At 30.6% G+C, this 22,363-nt stretch overlaps 2 protein-coding genes across 3 annotated transcripts; one reads left to right on the top strand and one right to left on the bottom strand.

The window, feature by feature from the left end:
* Positions 1-3,485: 3,485 nt before the first annotated feature.
* On the bottom strand, positions 3,486-7,239 carry LOC115992003 (F-box/kelch-repeat protein At5g15710-like). Of its 2 annotated transcripts, none has more exons than XM_031116038.1 (2): positions 6,059-7,239; positions 3,486-3,500 (listed from the first exon to the last, which is right to left on the bottom strand). In XM_031116038.1, the coding sequence occupies exon 1, from the start codon at positions 7,195-7,197 to the stop codon at positions 6,082-6,084; it is 1,116 nt and encodes a 371-aa protein (XP_030971898.1). In that variant the 5' UTR covers positions 7,198-7,239; the 3' UTR covers positions 3,486-3,500; positions 6,059-6,081. The 2 variants fall into 2 exon arrangements, with proteins under 2 accessions (XP_030971898.1, XP_030971899.1); XM_031116039.1 differs by lacking the exon at positions 3,486-3,500 and adding an exon at positions 5,807-5,822.
* A 10,166-nt stretch (positions 7,240-17,405) lies between these two features.
* On the top strand, positions 17,406-20,673 carry LOC115988737. Its single transcript, XM_031112355.1, has 3 exons — positions 17,406-17,553; positions 18,196-18,427; positions 20,249-20,673. The coding sequence occupies exons 1-3, from the start codon at positions 17,462-17,464 to the stop codon at positions 20,540-20,542; spliced, it is 618 nt and encodes a 205-aa protein (XP_030968215.1). The 5' UTR covers positions 17,406-17,461; the 3' UTR covers positions 20,543-20,673.
* The last annotated feature ends 1,690 nt before the right edge of the window (positions 20,674-22,363 follow it).

Genomic DNA, 22,363 nt, shown 5'->3' with positions numbered 1-22,363 from the left:
GTTTTCTTTTGGACTTGAATCTACTAAAGAGCCAAGCTCATTCTTTTAATAGACTAATCTTCTTTTCTCTTGTCTTAGTTGATTAATGACTAACTTGACATTTTGTTATTAATCTTTCTTTGCCGTAATCACGTTGTGGTATCTTCCTTTGTGAAGCTGTTCATGTATTATTGTTCTTAGTAGAAGATATTTTAGTTAAAAATGTTTTAGTTATCCTACTGCATTGTGTTTTCCTGTTATAACATTTGTAACAGTCTTTCCTGCCGTAAGTATGTGATATGCTCAAGACTCCTGCCAGGGCGCGTTAGCACAAGAAGGGCCCAACTTGCGCACAAGCTGGCCTAAGGTATGTTTTAGTTAGGCCAGTCCAAACTCTCCTATCCCAGAATCATATGGCCGTTTTATAGCAGGAGCAATCCAGCCCAAGACACAAAAAAGGCCCACCACATCCCTTTAATTTGATATTTTTCAATTTTGGTCCATCAAATTTGATTTAATTTCAAAATGTTTATTCTGTCCATGTTCGTATGTAATTGATTTAGAGAGAGAGAGAGAGAGAGCATTTTACTCAAAGTTGGGTCTATGGGAATTTTTTTAAAAAAAAAAATTCAAATGTTGAGCAATATTGTCTTGCTAGATGGGGCAAGAAACCCTAGATTTTAGGGAAAAGTATGTTAAAAAAAAAAAAAAAAAGCTCTATAGTTTTATACTTAGGACACATTATAGCCCCACAATTTTAAGTGGGACAGTTTAAGCCTCACACTTTCATAAATAGGACACTTTAAACCCCAGATTTTTTTTTTTTTTTGGTGAAACTATGAGGTTTAAAGTGACCCATTTAGAAATTTAGGGTTTAATGTGTCCGAAGAATAAAATTGTAGCTTTTTTTTTTTTTTAATGTACTTCCCCTTAGATTTAAAACTTTTATTTATTTATTTATTTATTTATTTATTTTTTTTTTTGCTAGAATGCGTTAAACTTTATGTAAGGACTTTAAAAGTAAACTAGTCGCTAACTCATGCGATACACGGGAAAATTAATAACTAAGTTCTAAAATATTGTTATTTATTTATTTTTAAGAATGTTAAATAATACATGAATATTTATAGAAGTTCAAATCTCTTAAAACACTATACCAATATGAGAAATACGATTGCTTTGTTCTACCCAAGTACAAAGTTAAAAACAACATCTAACTTTGTATAACTTATTTGTACCTTTAGTTAACAACCTCAAACTACTGGTAGGCATCCTATGTCTATTATTAATTGCATCATTTCTTTCATGAACTTTAAGGTCTCTATCATTTTTTTTTTTAAACATAATCCCTTCTATTATTTAGCTTGTTTGCAAAATCCTGGTAATCCTGGTTGTTTATTCCTTGTTCTTGTCATCATCAATGTTGCTTAAAAAATCACATTTAGGAGTATCATTTGAAAAGTCACATATGGTGCAATTAGTAAACAGTAGAAAGGGAGCACAACATGCAAACACAAGAATACTTAACATATCTTTATATAAACTACATCCATTTAAATAAATAAAAAAACATATTAAAAGAAAAACATTGAGGACCTTGAACTTGGTGAACTAAGGTTAAAATGTTATTACATATAATGTTATTCATCAGCCCTGTCTCAGTCTTGTGTGCACTGCAAGTATCTAATTGTTCATTAGTAGAAACTCCATCTCATGTAGACCAGACATTATAAAAGTATACATACTCAGTCTCGTGCCCTTTGAAAGTGAAGAGAAATACAAAAGAAGCTCACCAATGCAATCCTTTTCAGCTTAACTATCAAAAGAATAAAAGTTAGCCAACCTTAAGCTAAACTCTCTCAATCAAAAAAGGGGAAACATCGATGTGATATTCCTTTTTGTTAAAAAGAGAATAAATAGAATAAATATTCCAAAGTAAAAACTAACCTCAAAGATTCCATGCCACCCGTGAGTAGTATAATTAGTCTAGTTCATCACCAGTCAAAATGAAAAGCCATCTTTCTCCTTAAAATTCATAAGCTGCAATAAAGAAGTTGTTATACATTCTCTAAACCCTGCATATTATAATCTATTGTAAATTGGAAAGAGATATATTCTCTTAGAGATTCAAGATATGATGAGAGGGAAAACTATTATCAAATTTGATGGAAATGAAAAAGAATATCATATCATTCTTAGGTATTTTTTGGATAGAAATTTCATGGTGTAAGCCTAAGAAGGGACCATCATGTATAATTTTACATGATAAGCTACAACTTGAATATGAAGAAAATAGTCCTCTTGCTAATGCTAATTAGCCAAGAAGGTCATATCATCATATTTTAAATAACCCCTCCTTAGTCCTAACAAATCCAATTCTTAAGGCCTTTGTGCACAATAAAGCATTTTGAACTCTAAATGTAGGTTGTAGCTTCACTTCAAGTGAGAACTTGAGTTTAATATTGATCTTCAATAGCTTCTTTTCTTTAATTATTGTCATAATTATGTAATTTATTTTTCTGTTTTTTTATCTTAATTTCATAAAATAGAGTAGCCATTGGGAGAACCCATGGTCTTGAAGAGACAGTGCAAAAATAGAAGAGAGTATATTATACCTTTTTTATACAATGCATATGCAAATTTGAGTAAGCATTGAGTATATATGTCCACTTATTAAACCTGAAAAAGGGACATTGTACAAAATCAAATTGTGGAAAAAGAACAAAAAACTAATGTAATTCATCAAACAATTTGCATTTTCTTTTGATTTACATATAGGGTTTGAATCAACAACAAATTCAAACCAAAAACCTTGTAGATGATGGGAATAAAGTTGAGAATAATAATGTGTTAAGAGAGTTATAAATTGGATTAATTGAGCAAACAAATTCCAAAAAGAAAATTTAAAAAGAAAAGAGAAGAACATATTAGAATCTGTGCAGGGAAGACTTCCTGTTGCAGGCTTTTGTGAGAAGAGACCTATGTTTCTTGAAAACCAAAAAAGAAAGAAATTCTGAAATAAAGAAAACACGGAAAACATATAGGGTTTCAAAATGAAGCACAAGAATGCCTTCATTTTGTTCCATTAATACAGTAATAAACTAATCGGAAAAGCCATTCTGAAGCTTCCATAGACATAAAACCATATTTATTAATTCAATTGACATCTGTAAGGTACAAAGTATGTGTTCTTAGATGAATTAATTAGTATCAATATGCTATTAATAGTTCCCAAAACCATTCTTTGTTCTTAAAGGGAACAAATATGACAAAGAAATTGGATTTGAATAAAAAAGGACATGTAATTTTTAAAAATCAATTAAATCTCTGAATCAATTTCAGTGCTTCAGTACACATCACTAAAACTATCAAAGTTCATAGTTTAATGCATAACTTAATAGGAGATTAGGAGAAAGAGAAACAATAAAATTTGATAAAACAATACCTGCAGTTGTGTTAAGACGTATATCATTGATTGAAAAATAGCCTTCCTCATTTGCTTTGCTCCATAATTGGTATTCCTAATAATTGGGAGTTGACATGCAAAAGTAAAATCTCTTTCAAATCTGGTTTATTGATTTTTTTAATATTCGAATGGTGGATGAAGGAAGTTTAAAATTATGTCCTTGAAAATTGCAGGCCATACAGGGGGCGAGAGTGCAAGGGGCAACAAAGATAATTGGCATTGATACAAATGAGAGGAAAAAAAAAAGGGAACAGCTTTTGGAATGACTAATTTTATAAACCCTAATGATAATAATAAATCTATTTCCCAGCTAATCAAAGAGTTAACAGATGGATTGGGTGTGGATTATTGCTTTGAGTGCATTGGGGTTCCTCCCCTGATCAATGAAGCCCTCCAAGCCACAAAAATGGTTCGTATCTAAATTCAAATTTACATGTTCCACTAACCCGTTCTAAGCTAAATCAGATGTGCTAAAAAACCTAGATAGCAAAATAAAGCAAAACTTGAAGGTAAAGCAAAACCTGTAGGATTGTTGTCAGATTTTGACGGTTGGGAGGCTCTTCAATACTATCACTTTCTTACAAAACCTATATGATTTTCTATGAGTGTTTGCTTGACTTCAACAAAAAAGAATAGAGAGAAAAGGGGGTTAGGAATTGAAATCCCTAAATTGACAGAAAAACCTAATTAGAAACGAAATCTTTAAATTGACAGAAAAACCTAATTGAAGACAATAGGAAAAGAGATTATTCATAGATTAATATAGAGATACCAAGAGAGAATGCTCTAATATGGGGGTCGGGTCGGAGATTGAAAACGTTGGCTCCCATGGTCGTGCCCTTGCAAGCTTTCTGTGAAATAGCTTGGATCTGCCTTTGAGAGAGTGTAGAGGTTCTGCGTTTGGTGAGTAACGTCGAAAGGAGAGGTGTTGGCTTCGGTTTTGTTGAAAGGAGAGGTTCTGTCCTTGCACTATTGCTTTAGTTTCAGAATTATATTGGGTTTGCTTCGAAGAACTGAGGGTGAGAGAGAAGGGAATAGTATTTGGTTTGAGAAAGGAGAGTATATATATTTTAAAAAGAAAAAAGAAAAAAATCAAATTAAAAAATTAAAAAAAATGATGACATGGAAAATTGTGGAGAGGTCTAAGGCTTCATTTATATATATATATATATATATATATATTGATTAGATAAACTTCAGCTAAAAAAAGAAAAAACGAGAGCCTACTAATATACTTTATATATATATATATATATTATACTAAGAGGATTCAAAAAGTTAGTTATGTCTAAAAAAAAAAAAAAAGTTAGTTATGATTTCAAAAATTGTCAAAAATACCCTTAATCTAACTAGATAACCCCTATTCTAAAAAAATAAAAATAAGGTTAAAATTGTAATTCAACAAAATTAAAAAAAAAAAAAATTAGAGAAACCTTTTTCCTAAAAATTAGCACACTTTCTACCTAAACATATCTCATGTAGTTTGATACTTTTTTTTTTTTCCTAAAAACTAGCAAACACTAAATCCAACAGTTTAATTCATTTCAAATCCTAAATTTTAGTTTTATAAAAATCATTTCTTGTATAATCTCACTAACAATAGATAAATTCAAATTGAAAAATTATATTAAACTCAAAATAAATAAATAAAAAGAGCCTTATTGTGCGTGTAGAATGCGTGTGATGAGGTTAGTATATAAATGAAATAATTCGACAGTTTTAACCTACAAGGAGGATAAGATATTCGAACTCTGAACGTTTCTATTGAAAATATCATAAGGTGTCAATTGAACTGCAAAACTCTTGGCGAGAGCCTAGTAATGTTAGTTCAAAGATGTCATGAATTTGTTTTTCAAAAATTTTCCTTCCCTTTCATTTTCTCTTCTTTGTCTCTCTCTCTCTCCCTTCATGTTGTTAAAGTAAAAAATGAAAAAAGAAAAAAAAAAGAATATGTTTCTGATAAGCCAGCCCAAACCAAAAGTCATCCCAAGCTTCCCAACGGACGTTACGTAGAAGGCTGGAAGCCCAATAAAATAGCCATAGTGGTCCATCCTATCTCTTTATTTCTTCCACTTGAGAAAACTAACCCAAATTTTGGTATGTGTTGGTTGGTGTGCCTTAAAACATCAAGATTCTCCATCAGTTTCCCAATTCCAAAGCTTGCACTTCGGCAATGTACATTTTACACCTGTCTCCATTACATTTACATACAAAAACACACAACCTCAACGAAGAAAGAAGAGAATTGCACCTTTGCCAGTTTTGCTTTTGAACATGTCATGTATCCATAACATACCACCCCCCTTTTGTACCCACAACATGGTATATACAGTTATTTTTCTTGCTGGAGTTTGTGGTGCAATGTACAAATCTTATTCTATATAGAAAGAATAAAATCAGAATTGATACTTAAAACATTTTAGAGGAGAACATTACCAAATGCAAAATATGGCAATCAGCATAAAAAATTACTTATCTTTTGACTATTGTGAAAGTAGTTTATTTACAAAGGAAAAAGGATTATTATATAACGAAAGAAACATCATTATTCATTACACTTGTAAAGAAAATCAATCTCAACAAAATGACATTGAGTTAAAAAAGAGAACTCACATGCACAAATGGGCCTCATTAATTTAGGATATGCATGAGAGAGCAAGACTAGGCTGAAGAAGTACTCCTTTAATTGGGAAAGTTTGCACTCGTTTTCCCCCAATGGAACAACACCCTTCAACCCAGAACCATTCCCATTTACCCTTATCAACAACTTTCCTCCAAACTACCATTCCTGACCTAAGGTCTCTATACAAGTAAATAGCCTCATCACTACCTACACATTTTGTACTACCCCAACTTGTCTTGCTACCTAAAAATCTTATCCCAAATTCAATTGGCATCTTCTCAACTAGTCTCCAATTGTACCCTTCAACAAGCTCCCATACACAAGCCTCTCCACCACATACGCCACCAACAAGTGTTAGCACCCCATTCCTTCTCACTAGTGTGGCAAATTCAAGCTTGTCTGCCATTGGCACATTCAATTCCATCCATGTGTTAGTACCAATCTCAAACCCCATTACACTGTAAGCCCGAGCTGAGGTAATCCAATACAAGACCCCCTTAGAGTACACACTCTCATTGGGTGTCCAAACCGTTAGCCTCACAGCAAATTCAACTGGCATAGGCCCCACAACTTGCCACGTGTCTTGTCGCGAGTCGTACATCTCCAATGTGGGTTCATACAAGGCGCCGCGACGTGGCGCCACGGCCTCGGACATCCCACCTGCCACAAAAACCTTAAAGCAAGGAAATGGAACAGATTGGGTCGAATCTAGTACCATAATAACACCCACAGCTGGGTTAGTCCTTGTAATGTTCAACATAGGAAGGTGCCTAAATTGTCTAGTAAATGGGTTACAAATAGCCAATTGGAGAAATGTAGAACTCGTTGGTCTAATAAGAACAAGGCTACCAATTGGACCAACAAGCCGAACTGGGTCTGGAAGAAAGTCAAGAGAGAGAGCATGCCAATTGTTGAGAATTGGGTTGTGAAGATAACAAGGTAAGAGTGTATGATTGCGCTGAATTGGCATGGCCAAGAACCATGCCGAATTATTAGAGGTTGTGCTCAAAGGGTAAGCCTTGGCACACGTGTGCCAGTGCCGGCAAGAAGAGCTGGCACGTGCCAAGGAGTCTGGGGAGAGGAGGGAGAAGATGTTGGCTAAGAGATCAGAAGGAAGGTTGCTCCACATTGTGTTTGTGTGAAGAAAAGAAAATGAGTAAAAGTTTTTTTATTTTTGCATAAAGTAAACACATATATGATATATGTATATAATAATACAGTATATGTCAAAGGTGATGACGTTGAGTGGTCAGTTTCTTATAGAGCAATTATTGTGGTTGAATTATTGGACGGACGGTATCTATCTTAGCATTGAGATGTGTGACCCACGTGAACTACGAAGTATATCATCTTACCTACAGCTACATGTGCGCCCCATTTTATAATGGGTGGTTGTAGACATAAAGTTTTGTAGCTCATATATATATATATATGTATGTATTTTTTTTATGAAGGAAAAATCTATATTAACAAAGAAAAGGAGACAACAAAAACACACTAGCTGCCGGAATCACCCCAAACAACAGAAGCAAAATTAGGGGGCAGCAACCAAAATCAAAAGATCCAACCAAATTACATGACAAGGACCACTTTGCTAGATGATGGGCAGCCATCTCTCCTTTAAATATCGAATTATCTGCAAATAAAAATTGGATGACATTTGAAATAGCCCAAATGTCTAGGGAATTGTGAATTAACTACACAAACCCAGGCAAATTTGTAGAATGATATTATTTTAATAATAATTATTCAAATTGACAATTTATTAAAAGTATTTGTGAATTTAGCTTTATTTTTTTAAGTGATTGAAATTGAGTTTTTGAACATTGTTTCACTTAAAATTCAGGTATTTGAAATTGTGTTTTGAAAGCAAGATTTTAAGTGATCAGCACTATTTGGTAGAGCAGTTAAACAACATTACGCACATTTCAATATACTTTTTCACCCACACATATTTTAAAAAAATATAAATAACATTATTCAAACTATTCTACCAAATCTTTTTGTTTATAAGCAAAATTTAAGAGCATTATTATTGATGGTGTTAAAAAACCAAAGCCTTATTTGGTAGAGTAATTAAACAACATATTTTTAATTTTTAAACAACAATACATACATTTTCACCCCTACATATTTTAAAAAATTACAAACCACGTTACTCAAACTCTACTAAATTTTAGCAACCAACGCACCCAACAACATGCTAATATATTAACGGTAAAAAAGTAAAATTTTTTAGCAATTAAGCGAAAGTCAAATGGTATCAATACCAATTCACTATAGCTGCATGGTAAAGTTGAAAACGATTTTTTTATTCTTCTTTGCTAACTTTATGCCTTCTTCTCTTTCATTCCTACTTCTCCCTCTGCCATCTTCTCCTACTCCCTCTCAACTAGACTTCTCTTTTTCATTCTCTCTCTCTCTCAACCAGACTTAACCAAGACCCATGGTTGAAGCTCATGAAAGGGCCACTTAGCGACATGCGGTAGCGGCGGCGGCGCCACTACCACCACCAAGAGCTATGAGAGGGTCGAAGCTCATGTTTTCCTTCTCTATCTCTTTATTATTTTTTTTGATTTCTTTTGTTTTATCTATGGCTAAAAATCTCTCTCTTTCCTATTTATTTGTTTGATTTTGTTAGGGATTGGAGATTTGGGTTTGGGTTTGTTGGTTGTTCACTACTCACTAGGAGAGGAAGAGAGAGAGAGAGATATGACGGTGGGTTTGGATGTGTTGGTTGTTCACAGGGATGCGGTGGGTAATTTTGGATTTGCTGGTGGTGGATGTGGCTAGCGGTGGGTATGAGTTAATTGGTTGTTCACACGGAGAGGAAGAGAGAAAGAAATAGAGGCAGAACAAAGAAAAAAAAAAAATTTAAATGTATTGCTAAAAAAATAGAATAATTTCCTTTTTTGACTTTGCAAATTTGCGGAATCATTCTACTTTTTTATTCATTTTTTTAAATACCATAGAATTTGACTTGTAACGTTGGTTCATAATAATGGTTTTCTGTTACTAACCTCACACACGCTTGCATATAATATAATGAGATTTTCTTTTAATAAAAAAATAAATTTTGTGTTTTTATTTTATATATATAATTTTTATTTTAAAAATTTAATTCATAAATAGATAAAATAATTTAAAAATTAATAAGAGAGTGGTCTTATTTTTTAGAGAATATTTTAATAGAAACTAGAGTTACATTTTTATCATATTGTTTTTTAATTTTATCTCTACTTAAGTATAGAAATGTAATAACATTTTTAAACTAAAAAAAAATCTAAACAAAAAAGTCCAAAATACTAATTGATTAAGCCAAAATACCAATTGATTTTTGGACATACACAATATTCAACCCAATATCCTTTGCTTGTAGACAAAAAACTCATCTGAACTAGTTGAACTCCATATGCTGTCAGCTGTCATTTCTGGATAACTCATTTAAAAAAATCTTGCCCGGTTGCCCCGTTTAATAAGATTCCCATGATATCATCCAATAAAAACCAAAATGTTAAAAAAGTGAACGTCCAAGGTCCTTTTTTTTTTTTTTTTTTTTTTTTTTTTTTGAGGTACAAGGTCCTTTTAAGTCTTATTAATATTTTAAAAACAGTTGTACCAATCATTCTACTTTTGCCCTTAACAATTCAAAATCTGTATGATAGTTCCGTAGTCCAGTGGTTGAGAATTATATTAAAATTGCACGTTACAATGACAGCTTTTGATTTTTGCAGAAATCGGTTTGAAAGTGAAAAATAATGATAGTTGATATTATATAGGGTCATTCTATATAATAGGGGTCATACAGGGGCATGTGATATGTATATTATGATATTAACTTTGTATAACGGGTATATATATCAATTTTTCTTTCATGAAGTGGTCCTCACAAATGTGTGGGATTTATTCTCATATAAGATACTAGGTGTTATATATATATAATTCCGTTATACCAAATACCATTTCTACAAATAAGCTTATCAGTCATAGTATTTGGAACGGGAAGCAAAGGACCCTTCCTAAGAAACACTACGGCTTATTACACGCATCTTGTCATTTCTTATATGACATTTTATTTATTAATTTTTTAAAGCTCCCTTTCCTCTGAAAAAGTCATAGTAAATTCTCTAGTTAAAAACTTCTTCTTCTTTGTTTTTTTTTTGTTTTTTTTTTTGGTGGGGGGTGGGGGGCTAACTCTAGTTAATACTTAATATAAACACAAAAGGGACAAATACTCTAAATCAAAATTACCCAAGATTGCAGATAAAGTATTTTGGTTTTGATTCATAAGCATGGCATAGTTTGTAATATACATAGATAGAATAATTGCAGTACATATTATGCATGTGTTTTATTCAATTCAAAGTCTACAAAACATTTACAAAATTTAGTATAGAAAATGAAAAATAAAGTAAATAGTAGTATGTAAGGTTATATTATAATTTGACTGAATAACTTGAGACTAAAAGAATGGTTATAAAGGTTAGATTATTTCTTTTATTATATTTAAATTTAGTAGCATTGTTATTTTATTTAAATATGGTTTTATAGGATATTAAAAACCAAATAATTAATCTGGACATCAAATAAGTAATGTAATACTAGCCTCTAAGCACATGCTCACGCGCATGCTCAGAAGCTCTTCAATTTTTTTGGTAAAAGTTAATTGTAGGAGCACAATTTCAATGGCCCAATCCTTGTCGGTCAAGTCTTGGCCCAAGAAATCCCACACAATGAATTTTTGTAGAGTATGGGCTAAAGAACTTGGCTTCAGTTAGCTTAAACTGTTTATTGCATGGGCTAAGAGAATACAGAAACAAGAATGAAAAAGATAGACGTGAAGAAAGATTTTTCTTAAACGATCCGGCTCGAAATTTGATTCATGGGCATAAATTCATGTAGTAAGATTTCTCTCTTGTTCCTCTTCCCTTTCTTCCTTTTTTCTTTTTCTGTCCCCCCCTCTTGGGGGACTTTTACATATTATATAGGCCCTCTACTATCATCTGAGCTTTACACTTGTTGATCATTCAAACCCCTACTTGAGCACATGTCCCATCAGACACCCTTGTCAGTTCTTTGTAAGTTGCAGTGGTCAAGGTAGCACTGTTCAAGGGTCTTCTCTTCATTAATGCGGCTAAGAGAGTAGTTGTGATACATTTAATATGGTGGTGGCAGCCTTTGCTGAGATATTTTGGGTTTCCTTTCTTTTTACATATTTGGAGGGTGGATTACAGTAGCTGGGATGCACCTTTGATCCGAATTTTGCAATGTCTGAGGAGGAATTACTCCTCGGACATGTTCTCTTTGCCCCAGTGGGCCTAAATAAGGATTCTGGGCCACGATGTCTCCTCGGACGAACTGGTCCTCGGACAAGCCCAGGGCCCAGCCAACCTATTATTCTGGGCCGGTCCCCACATTAATAATTTACATACATTATAAATTGATATTACTACATTTTTCAATCACCAAAATACCTAGGGATGTGATGAGTATTATAGGTTTGTATCAAATATTAAAATTATTAACATTTCTCCACGCATAACACTCATCACACCCCTAGGTATTTTTGTAACTGAAAAATGTAGTAATCTCAATTTATAATAGATGCAAATTATTAACCTTTACCAAAAAAATTGAAGAGCCTCTGAGCACGCGCTCACACGTGTGTTTAAAGGCTAGGTTTTTTTTTTTAGGGCAAATTACAACTTACCTATCTGTGATTTGGTTGAAATTTAAGTTGCTTACCTGTGGTTTAAAATTTGACACTTTACCCACCTAAGATTTGACCAAAATTTAAATTGTCTATCTGTGGTTTGAAATTTCATAATGCAAGTGTTTCGATGGATAGTTTTTGATCTTGTATTTTTATGTTTTTTACATTTTTGGAGAAGAGAGACATAAAAGTGGAATAAAAAACATATTTAGCGCTGTTTTTAACATAGGTGGGTAATAGAAATCTAATTGAGCTATCCTCAGATGGGTAAAGTGTCAAATTTCAAACCATAAGAAGGCAACTTAAATTTCGGCCAAATCACAGATGCGTAAATTATAATTTTCCTTTTAAAAAAGAATAAATCTCTTTTGTAAGATCTACTTTTTTTCCCCTCTCCTTCACGTTAAGTTTTTCTGAGAAGCACCTTCACGCTAAGTTGGTTTAAAAAAATAAAAAAAATAAAACTTACTTTTTTTATGGGAAAAAACCCTTATCCTTATCCCTCTTTTTTTTTTTTTTTTGAATTATTATTTTTATCCCATCATCTCATGTAATTTTTATTTTTTATTTTAATGAGATTATCCTATAGCTCCGTTTGGATTGAGCTTATTTTTGCTGAAACTAAAAACTGAAACTGAAAACACTGTAGCAAAATAATTTTTAAATGTGTGAATAGTGTCGTGAGACCTATTTTAAATGAAAAAGTTGCTGAAAAGTGAAATTTGTGGGTCCGTGAACAGTGCATTCGTGCACTGTTCACGGTTGACTTGGTCAAATAGTGCGGCTGAAACCAAAAAAAAAAAAAAAACTTGAAAACGCAACAAAACTTTCAGCCACTTTCAGCCCAATCCAAACGATCTCTATATAGTTAAAAGAATATTCAGTTATCCACCAACATTTCTCACTTATCTAAGTTAAAAAAAAAAAAAAAAAAATTCAAATGCCTACCAAAAGAAAGTATGGGAAAGGAATTTTTTTAATGAGATTTATCAATTTTTTTTTTTTAAATCCTAAAAAGTAGCCACTTAGTCATAATATGTAGTCATTAAGTACGCATCCATAACAAAAGTTCCAAATGCCTAAAATAAATAAATAGTTTTAATTTAAAATGTATTTTCTTGAAAAAATGAAAAGAATTTGTAGTGAAAGGCACGAAAATTGTTAGGGATAGTTAATTAATTTCATATGAAAGAAATGTGATTGAGAAAAATAAAGCTAAACTATAGGAGTTTCAATGAATGCTATGTACATTAATATTTCAAAAAACAATAAATTGAATCCAACATATAATTACACAAATTGATAAATATAGGCATAGGTAGGATAAATATTTTTTCTTATATACAAAAAAGGGTCATTAATGACCACTTGATAGATGACCACCACTTTATGTGAGCTTGGAATCATACAATAATTTTTGTAAAGTGTCTCACCCTAACTCATTCAATGTGCCCACTATGCAACTCAACAAAATTGTTGATATGTCACCCTAAAAAAAAGACAAAAAAGAAAAAAAAAGTGTAAAGATTAAATATAACTACTTTCTCTAAGTAATCTATAAACGTATTGATTATATTGCAATCTTATCCAAATTGAACAATTTGTCAAGTTTAATACTATTTTTTTCATTGGTTAAGATTGCAATATAATTAATATGTTCATCTTTTTTGGTTAATAGTAGAGTAATACATATTGATACTTATCCAAATTGCACAGTTTTTTTTTTTTTTTTTTAATTTTTTTAAAACAAATTTTTACTTATGGTAATATTGTAATCAAAGTTTTTTTTTTTTTTTTTGGTTATATTTTATATAATCTGCAATATTGTATTCAAAGAAAAGCAATAAATATTCCATTTTTTTAAGGTAATGAGTAAGCTTTAACCCACAAACGCATATCATACAAAAAAAGAAAAGAAAAAGATAATGATAAGGAAATATGAAAATAGAGAAAAGCACTTCAAAGTCCATATAATTAGAATAAGGATTAACAAAAGTAACCTTAGAATAAGGATTAACAAAAGTAACCTACCCAAATTCAACAAAAACCAACTAAAAATTGTGTAATGCTCATCAAATTTTACAAATGGTTAGTGACGGTGATTAAAAAAAAAGTGTTAGATACCATTGAGATAGAAAAGATTTTTTTTTTTTTTTTTTTTTTTTTTGAGCAGGAAAAATTAGAAAAAATCTTTTGTTTTTGTTAGTAGAGTTTCTTTTTCCCGTATCTATTTCTACCGTGACTGCAAAACTTAGCGACCCTGATCAAGAAAAATAGAAATTATCGCAAAGAATAAAAGAATACATATCACGTGTAAATATGTATGTAAAATTCAAATATTAGTTATATTCATTGAAAAACACATACCTCCTATGCAGTACCCCTCTTCAGACTTTCAAGGTGCTTTCAACAATCGTAAAAATCAATTTTACTTGTAATTTGGAGGTGCAGTACCCCTCTTCAACATTGAAGGTACTTTCCACAATCGTAGAAATAAAAAAAAAAAAATGAATTTTATATGTAATCTAGAGGTAGGGGTAAGTATTGTGATTTTGGTTAACTGCTCTTGTAATGGGCTGATTGAATAACCAATCAAGTAATGGCTAATAGTGGGGAGAAATTAGTGGAATGGTAAAATTTGTAGCTAAAATTGAGGAGTTTTTACTTTGTAGCTAAAAAAAGAAAGAGAGATGTTACGTCTACAACATTTTTACAACAAATTACAGGTGATTAGTTGTTATTGGTTCAAATTTGAAACTAACACTAAGATTACTTTTTTACCCTAACAATAACAACCAGTAACAACTTGCCACTTAGAATTTGTTGTAAAAATGTTGTAGACATATCATTTCTCAAAAAAAAAAAAAAAGCAACGTGATCTTAACTGCTTAATGATAATGCTCCTCAAAAAAAAAAAGGGGGTTAATGATAAGGGGGAAATTTAAAATTGCTGGGTAGAAGTATGGAGACATGGAGTTTGTATCTCAAATGTGTGTACGGTTGTGTGTGTGTGTGTGTGTGTGTGTGTTTTGGCACATTGTGTCTAAAATAACAGTGTTTATTTATTTTTTATTTTTTATAAATGGATAAAGCAATTTGAAAACGATCAGGAGAGTAGTCCTGTTTTGTAGGCAATGTCTAAAATAACAGTGTTTTTTTTGGCCAAGTTTTTCCCCTACTTAAGCATAGGTTGGTTCTGATTGTAGGGGTATTTTAGAACAAAAAAAAATCCGGTCCAAATAGGAGAAACCCCTTAAATAGTAGTATAGATAGATATATATACACACTTTTACCATGATTTAATATATTTAGTATATATCTCTCAAAAAAAAAAATTTTGGTATATATATTTTCTTTTTTGACAGTGTTTTTAAGTGAAATAATAGACATAATTATTTATTTTCTCATATTATTATCAATTGATTTATTATTATTATTATGACACACACACAAAAGCATGCATGTGAGATTAAAATTGAATAATCCAAATATCCTGAATAAAATTCAATTTTATAAGAGTATTCATATCAAAGGTGTTAAAATAACTAAAATGCTATTTTAGCACCCAAAACACTAAAAAATCTACTACATCAAAGGTGCCAAATTATAATTTTTTAGCACATAGTTACAATAATCGATTATCTCTAATAGTTTATTGTAGCTAGATGGTAAATACAATAAATAAATAAATGAGAGAGAGAGAGAGAGGGGTTAAAAAAAAAGAATATTTAAAAAGTAATAAAATAATAGTATTTAATTTTGGGAGTATTGTCAAGTTGGGTATTAAAATACTACAATGTAAATGCTAAATCTTATTTTTAAGTTGCTAAATCTAAATTTTCTAGCACTTTGATGTGAATGCTCTAATAAAATATGAAAAAGTTGAAGTTAGTTATATAGAATTGTATATTATTGATTATGCGTGCTATTTTATATTACATAAGTTGTTGACACAATGAACAATTATAATAGTATTATTAATAAGATTATTAAATTTTAGTTAAGTTTAAATACTTATAGAAAGCGTTTAATATTTTTAAGGGTCATGTTAATGAGTGCTCTTAGGGCAATGGTTAATAATCAATTTTAAGAAAGTTTTGACACTACTTTTATGGGAAATGAAAAAAACTGTCAAAATATTAATTTTTTTTTCCTTTTCCCAAAAAAACTTTTTTTAAATAGATTGTTAACCAATGCCCTAAGGGCATTCGTTAGCATTTCCTTATTTTTTATTATAAAAACTATGTAGTTTTAGAATATTTTTGTTTCATATGATGAAAAAATATATTCTATAAAAAAAAAAAAAAAAAAACCGAATTGTAGGCATATATTACTATGGTGAATGGATTGGATAGAAAAAGCTACAAAAGATTTGAGAATGAAGGTGAATTCTGTAAGTAAGTCAGCACTCTAATCACTTGGTCCACTCTTCATGCAAGATGGATAGAGAAAAATTCTAGAAAAAAAAGTTTGCTTTTACCTTGAGTGCAAGGGAGATAGAACTGCATGAGGGAACTGTAGGGGACTACTAAAGAGAGAATATATTTAAGGTACTAATTAATGAATTTGAAGCACTGTATTTCAATTTTTATCATGGATGTTTGGGGTTGAGAGAGAGAATTTGAGCTTGTGCAATTACCAGTTGTACGTTATATTTTGGTATGTATGGGAAACTTCAATATTAAAAAAGTCTTAGAACTCACTCACAAGTCACAAAGGAGGAATGTGAAATTCAAAACGTCTGAAAGAAAAGAACCCAGAGAGATTGCATAGCCCACGAATAGAGATTTCAATCTACCTTGTGCTTAATTGAAACTCCTACACGAGAAAGAGACACAAATAATGCATTTATATCCCAAATTTTCATCTATTGTCTTCTTCTTCTTCTTCTTCTTTTTTTTTTTTTTTTTTTTTTTTTTTTGATATTTGATTTTAAATATTACTTGGGATCTTCTTTCATTTGAGAATTTAGATCATTGCCTAAATGGTTTAGGGGTTGAGCCAGCCCTGTAACAATATAGAATATAGGTTATGAATATTTCAATTTTACTAGACAAAAATTGGCTTATATTAGGGAAAAATTAATTAACAAAAGAAAGCTAGAGGAATAATTCTAACGAACAATTGGAGGAGTTGGAAATTTAATGAAAGGGAATTTTTTTTCCCAAATGATTAAAAAAGAAAAGAAAAAAAAAAAGGTACAAAAAGACTTATTTGATCAAAAGGTGTGACCATTGTGATACTGATAACTGATAAGTTAGGGAAATGTATTAATTCCATTTTGGACTGTGTTTCGGTTTGTCCAGTGAAACAAAATAGTGATAATTGATAAGTTAGGGCAATGTTAGGGGACTAGGTACATTTTAATTTTTATATATTCACAACATTTTCATAATAATTTCACACTAAATTATATGTGATAAGTTGTTATTTATTCTAATTTGATCTCATTATTGAAATTACATTTTTGTCAACTAATAACAACCAATAATAAATAAACAATTAGGATTTGTTATGAAATTTGTTGTGAAAATGTCAAGTTTCAAGTCCAATTGTTTCGGAAGTTACCCAATGAACCGTGTACCAACAACAACTTCCATCACTTCTACGGCTTCCCCCATTGAGGGGCCTTCTCTAAAATCTAAAAGCTCCATATTTCAAAAAGTTTTCTGCAAATGCAATGGCGTCTTCGAGGAAATGGGCTCGTATCATATCTCTTATTGCTTCTAGGATATATTTCCTTTTGATTATCTTTCAAATTCCACTCTTCAGGTAAATCGCAATTGTACTTTTCGATTTTTCTTTAAATTAGCAGTATTAGAATGATAGAGGGATTTCAAATAAACGTTAGAAAAAAAATTTCCTTGTTTCAGGATTTTATTTTATTTTTTCCCCTCTTAAGTATTTCCAATTTTACATGGCTTATTATTATTATTAATATATTTTTTTTTCATTTTGAATAAATCTATCATTTGTAAAATGAATATATAGAAACTAAACTTTTCCTATTCCTCAAAATTTACATAATATTTTGCTTAATGAAATTTTATCTATTGGTTTTCCTTTCATAATTCTCAATTTTTTCTCGTAAGTTGTGATCACTTCGAAAAGAAAAGAAAGAGAAAAATTTTATGGTATATATATACGAAAATTAATCTAGTAAATGCGCTTCTATTTTATCTTATTTATTAAAAAAATATATATTTATATTGCCCATTTGGTAATGTGGTTTCAAGCCCATTTTTCAAAATACATAATTTTTAAATTTCCCCTATGTTTTTTAGGTATATCTTTTTCAAACAATCATATTTTCAAAAAAATTGAAAAATAAACTGTAGTAAATGCTCCCTATGTAAGGTACCAAAGTGAAAAAAATGAACTAACAACTGATATATTCTTCTGTTTGACGTACAGGATCCCATGTAGAAGTGGAATATGTAGGACACCTATACAAGTGACATGTTCACAATTGATTGCAAGTGAACTCCTTCCTAGAATTGTGGTGAAGGCTCTACTATATCCAGGGGCAATTGCGAATGCTTTGTTTAAGAGCAAAACCATCCCAAGCTATAACAACTTGCTCGAGTTATATAATTTGACCAATATGAAGGCAGCTCTTGCGACATCAGATCTCCATCGCATAGAGGTTAGTATATTCAGATTACTTTTTTCCTTCTGAAAAAAAAAAATAAAAAAACTACTCTTTCATGACTACCCATCCTTTGAAAGGGAAAGTGTGAGGATCAATCTAAACTACGTGGAGAAGAGTACACAGAGGGATTGTGTTTGTTACAAGCAAACTGTTTTATACAGAAATTATGTAAAGTGAAATGTGATACTTGGTGTGAATTGTGAAATTCCACGAGTCATTGAGTTTTTGAACGCAAGTTGCACCTAAAGCCATTTGACAAATGGCTCATCTACTTGGGTGTCACACATTGTTGCTCCCCAAACTCCTCGCCTTTCAAGGGTCGTGGAGCATCCAGGGGGCAGAATTTGGCAACAAGTATTTCCCTATATAAAAAAGAGGATTTAAAATTTTTTTTTAAAAAGTTGGATAGATCTAGAAAAGAGGATTTGAGATAAGGAAAAAAAAATGAGGTAAAATTACATTTCAAATCATATACTTGAAATCTTGAACTGAAAAAAAGAGTCTTAAAGTAAAAAGAGTAAAAAAGTATTAAATCTCATGAGTTCAAAAGTAATAAATTAAAACTCAATTTAAAAAAGTAGCAAATTAAACCTTCATTTCATATTAAATTTTAAACCTAATGCTAAGATTGTATTTATAATTTTGTTTTTCAAAAATTAGGGTTTAATTTATTAGTTTTGAAATTATAGAATTTAATTTTTTATTTTTTGAAACTATAGGTTTTAATTTGGTATGTTTTGAAACTTTAAGGTTTAATTATGTTACCGTCCTAAACTATAAGATTTAAAATGCAAAAAAAAAAAAAGAAAAAAAAAAAAGATGCCTAAGAGTTTATTTCCATGTCAACTTTCAATATTCGAGGCATATACATTTCGTTAGTCATATATTTTAATTATATTTTATTTAACCATATGTGAAAAAATAGATGATAAAATGTCAATTTGTTTTTGGAATTCTTACAATACTACCATTTAATATATATATATATATATATATATATTTATATATGTATGGATGTGTATGTATGTATGTATACAAAAGGTAGTGGAGTCTCAGTCTTTAGCATGACAATTCCAGCTCCTTCGTACGAGACATCTCAAAACCCTCACAAAATGATAGTGTAGTAGATTGAATTTAAGACTTTTAGATTTGTGTCATACCCTAAATCAATTGATCACGTTGACTTTAATTTTGTAGAAAATTAAACCTTTTCCTAGTATTTTCCTTTTAACACATACACATGGCTTTTTCTACATAATTAAGAATTTTGAAATGCCATTCTTATCCTATACAAATTATGGGATTAATTTATTACATAACTGAAGTGAAGGAGATTAATTATTTGAATCGAAAGTCCTAGGACTAAATTGATTATTATTTTTATTTATATTTTTTATACTTCAATTTTGTACTCACATTAAAGTCCAAGAATGGTATCTGTAAAACCCCAAAAAAATTTAGGACCTACATGAACATAAAATTTGAAGACCAACAGCATATTTAAGCCTTTTGTTTCTTTTCTTTCATACAGCTTCCCAACTATTCTCAGATATCTCTAGAAAAGGAGTTCATATTTTGATACAAAACATTTAGTTGTCCTAAAAAGAAATAACAAGTTTTCCTCAAAAACATTTTTCAATATAATGTAGACCAAAAATTTTGTTTTAAGAACATGCTGGTAAGAAGAATATCATAATGTGTTGGACGGTATGAAATGCATTAGCAACGATATTGAAAAAATAAGTGCTACTAAACAAAACAATCTGAATTGTACAAATTAGAAAACTACAATTTCCTCAGTTTGGCTTGCACCAGCTTCTTGCAGGGAGTTACTTATCGGTTGCAGGAGCAATTTTAGGTCTCATAAAACCACGAAGGTTGAGCCTCTTCGGAACACTTCTTATTCTATGGGGCCTTGTTAGGGAAGCGATGAGAAAATCTGCTGACAGATATCTCATGGAAGCCATTTATATCTACCCAACAATGCTGATAGCTGTGGTTTTTGCCTTCTTGTCTATAAGAAAGGATGTTAGAAAGATAGTTCGAAGCTACAAAGATAAGAGACATGCAAATTATTCATGCAGCCATTTAAAAGCAAAACAGGTATGAACCATTGTGTTAAAAAGAGACAAAATTTATGTATATGTGGGAGACAAAATTTGACTTGTAGCAGCAAAATAGAGATGATTTTTCATTTTTTATATTTTTCGAAAAAAAGAAAGATTATTTTATTTTATTTTTTATCCCTTTCGAATGGTATTGTGAATAAAGAAATAGAGGAACTTATTATGAGCTGTAGATTCCTGTTATGCAGTTGTTTCCAATTACACACTTTTCTCATGGAGGTGATTTTACTTTTGGAAATTCCCATAAATAAAAGTTGGCCCAAAATTAGCTTATTTTCAGTTAATTCTACTCTACTCTCCTTCACTCTCCTTCTCTCCTCCCTCAATCCAAACATGTCATAAATTCTAATTTTGACATTTGACTTTGGTTAGAGGGTTTTTTTTTTTTTTTTACTTAAGTGTGAAAGGAGAGTATTTTCGTTATAAAAGAGGTAATTTGATATTCATTATTCACCAATGAATACATAATGAAGTTTCATATCTCATTTCTCACTTAACAATGGAACTTGTTACTTCTTAGGGATCCACAAATCAAATGATATTTTTGTTCACTTTTTTGGGATCCACAAATCAAATGACATTTTTGTTCTGAATTAAACATTTTCTTGCCATAATGGTTTAGTTCTTCCTATAAGTATTAATGATAAAAGTCGGATCCTAGATATAGAAGATTAAGAAGGTAGATTCCCTTCTCCATAAAAAAATATATATATATATATATATATATATATATTATTGAGGATATAACACATAAATAGAGAATTAAGCAATTTTGCCTAATGTAAAGGCAATCAAGAAAGCTGTGTAAGTGAATATATAACCTTAAAAAAAGGGGCTAATCAAGCCAATCTTGCTTGCACAATAAAAGAACCACTGATTTATCTCGATATATATATATATATATATATATATAGGGGTGGAGTTAGGACTTTTTGTTTGGGGGACCAAATTATGGTACTAATATATTAATCAAGAGCCAAGATAAACCTTCACACACATGTGCAAACACATAGACACATATACAAGCCTTAATATTTTGATACTAGAGTAGGTCATAATTTATAAATATATTGTATACAAAATTATCAACTTTGACATATATATATTTGTGAGATAACTTTTTAGGAGAACTTATCATCTTTTAAATTCCAGTCAGTATACAAAAGTTGTTTAGTTTGATATTATACATGTACAAAAATTGAATTTGAGAAAACAAAAACTACTTTGCCTTTATAACTACTACACTAATTGAAAAATCATATTATTTTTTAAGAGCATCATTGGACTTGTTGATGTCATATTTTGTCTGCCTTGTTTTGCATTCCAATTTTTTTTTTTTTTTTTTTTTCACAAAAATTACCATTTTGATCCTGGGTTCTTTGGAATGTTTAAAATTTTGTAATTTATCTCGATCAGATGGTAGATTATCCAATTTTCCATGTTTAAGGTTAAAATAACTAAAATGCCCTTGTTCTTCAATCTTTGACCAAATTGATTGGCAGTCAAACTAGGTCAAGATTCATCCAAATGATAAAATTCATCTTTCTATGTTAAGAATAATATTCCCAAAATAAATAAATAAATATATATATATATATATATATATATAGTTTTCTTTCCGTCAATGCATATTTGATCCTAATTTGACAAAAAAAGATTTAACCATCTAATCGGGGATATTTTTTAGGCCCATGTCATAGATAATTTAATTCCCTATAGTTTTCAGTTCACAGGTCCAGATTGAATTTAAAATGGCAAAATATCGTGAAAAAAAAAAAATGCTTGATGATTAAATTTCGCGACT

Source organism: Quercus lobata, chromosome 5 (genome assembly GCF_001633185.2).
Source record: "Quercus lobata isolate SW786 chromosome 5, ValleyOak3.0 Primary Assembly, whole genome shotgun sequence".
Taxonomy (NCBI): domain Eukaryota; kingdom Viridiplantae; phylum Streptophyta; class Magnoliopsida; order Fagales; family Fagaceae; genus Quercus; species Quercus lobata.
The sequence above is the reverse complement of the archived record's forward strand: the minus strand, read 5'-3'. Positions and strand labels throughout refer to the sequence as shown.

What these genes read in the sequence shown, in the direction of transcription:
- LOC115992003 (XM_031116038.1), bottom strand. Translation starts at nt 7,197, where the DNA reads ATGTGGAGCAACCTTCCTTCTGATCTCTTAGCCAACATCTTCTCCCTC.
- LOC115988737 (XM_031112355.1), top strand. Translation starts at nt 17,462, where the DNA reads ATGGCGTCTTCGAGGAAATGGGCTCGTATCATATCTCTTATTGCTTCT. An exon ending in TTTCAAATTCCACTCTTCAG is followed by an intron (nt 17,554 to 18,195) that starts GTAAATCGCAAT and finishes TTTGACGTACAG; the next exon opens with GATCCCATGTAGAAGTGGAA. An exon ending in CAGATCTCCATCGCATAGAG is followed by an intron (nt 18,428 to 20,248) that starts GTTAGTATATTC and finishes GGCTTGCACCAG; the next exon opens with CTTCTTGCAGGGAGTTACTT.